Below are 6,000 nucleotides of genomic sequence, written 5' to 3'. Positions count from 1 at the left end.
GGAGGAGGAATTAGACAGATTTTTAATCGGGTTGAAGAGTTATGGAGAACTCTCAGGATGGTGGAGTTAAGGCCAGGATGAGATCAGCCATGATCGAATGGCACAGCAGACTCGATGGACCAAATGGCCTTATTCTGCTCCTATATCTTATGACTTTCTGAAAGGGGGAGACATTGATTTGCTCCCAGATGTTGCCCAGAGGAGGAAGTTTTAGTCTGAAACTCATTGTCCAACCTCCACATTGTGACATCACAAAGCAGCTCGTCCTCTAAATCAACCAATAGGAATCAATCCCTTCCACAGTGACGTCACTGCATTTGAGCGCACCCGCCCCGCGCGCGAATGCGGATCCCCGTTCCCGTAAAATTTTCCCCCTCCCCGACGCATCACGAGACAAGGTTTCCAGGCAACCGGCTGACAGTTCTGGCTTTCGAGGATTCCCTCTCCCGACCCGGTACTGCGCATGTCTCAAGGAGAGGGGACTCTGCGCATGTGCAGAGGGAGCTCACCTCCGGTGACACAGCTGAGTTGTGACCAATGGGAAGGTAGGAGGACCGGAAGGAATCTTCCCTCCTCCAATCAGAGCTCCGCCATTGTCACAATGCGCAAACTGCACATTGAGGTTTGTGCCGAGTTAAGCTGTTGTTCCTCCAACCCTGAATGAGCTTGAGCTGCACACAGACTGAAACCTTCCTCCTGTCTTCAACATCTGTGAGTAAAACACTTTCTTTTCTCCCCCTTTCCATTTCTTTTCTGATTCTCACCTTCAATTGATGACTTGCAGCAACTGAAGGGAAAGGAAGTGAATCCAGGGAGGGAGCAGCAAAGGCTGGCCCAGATCTCACTCTCTTAAAGACATTGACATCCTTTGCACCCTCACCGTGACACATTTATTTGTCTGGTTAAAATGGTCTCTTTCCTAATGTTCACAATTAAAGGGCTGGTTTCTCCAGGAGATGGCTGACATTTAAGGGGCCAGTAAACAGGCCAAATCCAACCCAGCCAATTACATCCCCGTCGGAATACTCTCTATCATCAGCATAGTGATGGAAGGAGTCATCAAAGGTCCAATTAAGTGGCACTTATTCTGCAATAACCTGCTCCTGGATGCTCAGTTTGGATTCCTCAGCTCCTGACCTCATTACAGCCTTGGACGAAAGAGCTGAATGCCAGAAGTGAGGTAAGAGTGACTCCCCTTGACATCAAGGCAGCATTTGACTGAGTATGGAATTAAGGAACCCCAGCTAAACTGGAGTCAATGGGAATTAGGGGATAACTCTACGCTGGTTGGAGTCATACCTGGCACAAAGGAAGATGGTTGTGGTAATTGGAGGTCAATTATCTCAGCTGCAGGACATCACTGCAGGAGATCCTCAGGGCAGTATCCTAGGCCCAACCACCTTCAGCTGCTTCATCAATGATCTCAATGTTCAGTACCATTCTCAACTCCTCAGATAATGAAGCAGTCCATGTCCAAATTCAGTAAGACCTGGACAACATCCAGACTTGGGCTGATAAGTGGTAAGTTACATTCGCGCTACACAAGTGCCAGGCAATGACCATCTCCGACAAGAGAGGATCTAACCACACCCCTTGACACTCAGTGGCATTCCCATCGCTGAAACCCGCACAACCAACATCCTGGGTGTTACTATTGATCAGAAACTGAACTGGACTAGCCATATTAATACTGTAGCTACCAGGACAGGTCAAGGGCTAGGAATCCTACGGCAAGTAGCACACCACCTGATGCCCCAAAGCCTGTCCACCAGACATCTACAAGCACAAGTCAGGAGTGTAATGGAATACGCTTCACTTTGCTGGATGAGTGCAGCTCCAACAACACGCAAGAAGCTCGGCTGTATCCAGGTCAAAGCAGTCTGATTGATTGCGCCGCCTTCCACAAACAGTCAAATCTTCCACCACCGACAAACAGTAGCAGCCGTGTATACCATCTCCAAGATACACTGCAGTAACTCATAAAGGTTCCTCAGACAGCACCTTCCATACCCACAACCACTACCATCTAGAAAGACAAGAGCAGCAGATACCTGGGAACCTCACCACCTGGAGGTTCCCCTCCAAGTTACACACCACCCTGACTTGGAAATATATTGCCGTTCCTTCACTGTCCCTGGGGCAGCATCCTGGAATTCCCTCCCTAACAGCACAGGGGATGTAGGGCAGCATGGTGGAGCAGTGGTTAGCGCTACTGCCTCACGGCGCCGAGGTCCCAGGCTCAATCCCGGCTCTGGGTCACTGTCCGTGTGGAGCTTGCACATTCTCCCCATGTTTGCGTGGGTTTCGCCCTCAAACCCAAAGATGTGCAGGGTAGGTGGATTGGCCATGCTAAATTGCCCCTTAATTGGAAAAAATGAATTGGGTACTTTACATTTATAAAAAAACAAATTTTTTAAAAAGCACAGGGGATGTATCTACACCTCAAGGATGCAGTGTTTCAAGAAGGCAACTCACCACTACTTCGGAAGGGTAACTGGGGATGAGCAATAAATGCTGGCCTAACCAGCATTGTCCACATCCCGTAAATTAATTTTTAAAAATGTAATATCGGACAGAGATATGTCTAGTGTTATATGGTATGTATTATATATATTATTGATGGTTCTGTAATAAAATACATGTATTATTAGTTCTAGTTTTGTTATATAGTACTGTACCTACATTATATATTTCCAGTCAGACAGTCATTGCAGCACTGACATAATCCATTTGGTATCTCAAGTCAATGCTGACTCTCTGTACAGCAATCCAGTCAGTCCATTCCCCCTCGATATCCCTGTTCTCCTGCAAGTTTATTTTCTTCAAGTGACCATCCTATTTTATTTTAAATTATTGATTATCTGGACTTCCACAACCCTTGTGGACAGTGAGTTCCCTGTCCAGTCCACTCCATGACTAAATAAATTTCTTCCTCAGATTTCCCCATCTCTAATCAGTAAATGTCCTTATATGGAGATTCTCTCCTCTTGTACAGGTTTTAGTGAGTTTAGATTTGTTGATCAGCACCTTCAGGAAAATTGGGAGGGAAAGTAAGTGAATACAGTCTGTATATTACACACATTTTTCATCCAGTAATATCGACATATATCTTTCTGGCAGCTTGCATGAAGATTTTCAGGCCTCTGTGTCCAGGACAGGAAGCAGTAAGCTTGGATCTGTCAATCGGCCTGAATCAGCACATTCAGGAGAATTGGGAGGGTGAATATTAGGTACAGCAGAGTGAGAATGGAGGGAGAGTCTGTGGGATTGAGATTTAGAGCATTTCAGGGAAAGAGAGAGAGGAAAGAATGTTCGATGGAAACTAGAATTGTCTGTTCTGTGTTTCTATCCTGTACTGACAATGATTACTATTGTAAAATCTGTTTGCAGGAAGTTCGAACGAGAGGAGTTCGAGGCCGATATCTCAAACTAAATATCACGTCAAGAACTGACTGAGTCACTCAATTCTTGGGATCATCGGCCTTTGAATCTAGAAGGAGAAATGTTTGTCTATTCTGTCTGCTTCAAGAGATTTTAAACATCAGTGTGTCTGGAATAGCACTGAGACACACACACACACCCGTGTGAGACTGTTACAGAGCACTGACTGTGGAAAGAGCTTTAACCAGTGACACAGCCTGAAAAAATACTACACCATTCACAGCAGGGAGAGACTGTATAGGTGTTCTGTGTGTGGACGAGGCTTCAACTGACTGTCCAACGTGGTGAGACACAAAATCACCCGGACCATGGAGAAACCATGGAAATGTGAGGATTGTGGGATGGGATTCACAGCCCCATGCCAGCTGGAAAAGCATCAACACAGTCACACTGGAGAGAGGCCTTTCACCTGCTCTCAGTGTGAAAAGGGATTCACTGACTTTGGCAACCTGCGGAGACACGAACGAGTTCACACTGGGGAGAGGCCATTCATCTGCTCTGACTGTGGGAAGGGATTCACTCAGTTATCCAAACTGCAGGGACACCAGCGGGTTCACACTGGAGAGAGGCCTTTCACCTGCTCTCAGTGTGAAAAGGGATTCACTGAAATTAGCAACCTGTGGAGACACAAACGAATTCACACTGGGGAGAGGCCTTTCATCTGCACTGTGTGTGATAAGGGATTCACTCAGTTATCCAACCTGCAGAGCCACCAGAGAGTTCACACCGGAGAGAGGTCTTTCACCTGCTCTCAGTGTGAAAAGAGATTCACTGATATTGGCAACCTGCGGAAACACGAACGAGTTCACACTGGAGAGAGGCCTTTCACCTGCTCTGACTGTGGGAAGGGATTCACTGACATTGGCGACCTGCGGAGACACGAACGAGTTCACACCGGAGAGAGACCTTTCACCTGCTCTCAGTGTGAAAAGAGATTCAGTGACATTGGCAACCTGCAGAGACACGAACGAGTTCACACCGGGGAGAGGCCATTCAGCTGCACTGTGTGTGATAAGAGATTCACTCGGTTACACCACCTGCAGAGGCACCAGCAAGTTCACACCAGGAAGAACCGTTGATCTGCACTGTGTGTGATATGGGATTCACTGAATTATCCAGCCTGCTGAGACACAATGTCACTCCCACCAATAGGCCCTTTAAATGCTCTTACTGCAGGAGGGGTTTCAAAAGCTCTCAGCTACTGATGTCCCACCAGCGCATTCACTCTGAGGAGAGACTGTTCAGCTGCTCTCACTGCACAAAGAGCTTTAGAACCTCATCCAACCTGATGAAACACAAGCGAGGCCACACCAGGGAGATTCCGTTCACCTCTCCGACTGGGAAAAGATTCACTCGGTCATCACTTGCTGAGCCACATTGTCACTCACACCAATGAGAGACCCTTTAAATGCTCCAACTGTTGGAGTGGGTTTCAAAAGCTATCGGGTACTGATGGAACGCCAGCGCATTCACACTGAGGAGAAACTGTTCAACTGCTCTCACTGCACAAAGAGGTTTCAAACATCATCCACATTGCGGAGACACCAGTGAGTTCACACTGGGGAGAGGCCATTCACCTGCTCTCACTGTGGGGAGGGATTCACTCAGTCATCCAACATGCTGAGACAGGGTTCACAAGTGATGACTGGTTGGATTCTGCTGTTATTCCTGCTGTTAATCACATCCAGGACTGAACCTGGAGTGGGTGGGGGGGTTTGTCTGCTCATCAACTCCTCCTGGTGCTCGGTCGTGGCGACCCTGGCGAACTACTGCTCCCCGGACCCGGAGTACCCGACTGTGAAGTACCGTCCATACTACCTTCCACGGAGTTCACTTCTGCCATCATCACAGCGGTCTACATCCCACCCCAGGCGGAAGTGAAGAAGTCGCTTGATGAATTGTAACCACTATAAATAATAATGAAGCAGAATACCCGCAGGCCTTGTTCATCGTGGCCGGGGACTCTAACAAGGCCTCAAGAGTGTACTGCCAACACATCTCCTGTCCCAACAGGGGCCCCAACATCCTTGACCACTGCTACACAAACATCAAGGGCACCGCACTTCGTAAAATCGGACCACAAGATGGTGCTCCTTCTCCTGGCATACAAGCAGAAACATAAGCAGAGAATTCGGTTAAGAAGGTTGTGCAATGCTGGTCTGAGGCAACGGAAGAGCTCCTCCTGCTTGGAGTCAGTGGACTGGTCCATATTCAAGAACTCGGCAGGCAACCTAAACGAGTTTGCCAGCACCGTCACAGACTTCATCAGCAAGTGTGTAGAAGATTGTGTGTCAAAGAAAGTAATATCTATGTTACCCAACCAGAAACCATGGTTTAATTGGGAGATTCACTCCCGACTGAAGGCCATGTCTGAGGTGTTCAAGGCAGGTAACCCTGACCTATACAAGAAATCTATATATTACCTCCGCAAAGCCATCAGATACTCCAAGAGACAATACCAAACTAAGCTAGAGTCGCAGACTAATGACAGGGACTCTCGTCAGTTGTAGCAAGGCTCAATCAACATCATGGGCTACAAAGCAAAGCTGAGTAGAATCT

The 6,000-nt window shown here is 47.6% G+C and overlaps 1 protein-coding gene across 1 annotated transcript; it reads left to right on the top strand.

Moving 5' to 3' along the window:
* Positions 1–554: 554 nt before the first annotated feature.
* On the top strand, positions 555–4,563 carry LOC119951830 (gastrula zinc finger protein XlCGF7.1-like). The gene is made up of 2 exons (XM_038775197.1): positions 555–711; positions 3,391–4,563. The coding sequence occupies exon 2, from the start codon at positions 3,750–3,752 to the stop codon at positions 4,518–4,520; it is 771 nt and encodes a 256-aa protein (XP_038631125.1). The 5' UTR covers positions 555–711; positions 3,391–3,749; the 3' UTR covers positions 4,521–4,563.
* The last annotated feature ends 1,437 nt before the right edge of the window (positions 4,564–6,000 follow it).

This window comes from Scyliorhinus canicula, chromosome 17, assembly GCF_902713615.1.
Source record: "Scyliorhinus canicula chromosome 17, sScyCan1.1, whole genome shotgun sequence".
Lineage (NCBI taxonomy): Eukaryota > Metazoa > Chordata > Chondrichthyes > Carcharhiniformes > Scyliorhinidae > Scyliorhinus > Scyliorhinus canicula.
The sequence above is the reverse complement of the archived record's forward strand: the minus strand, read 5'-3'. Positions and strand labels throughout refer to the sequence as shown.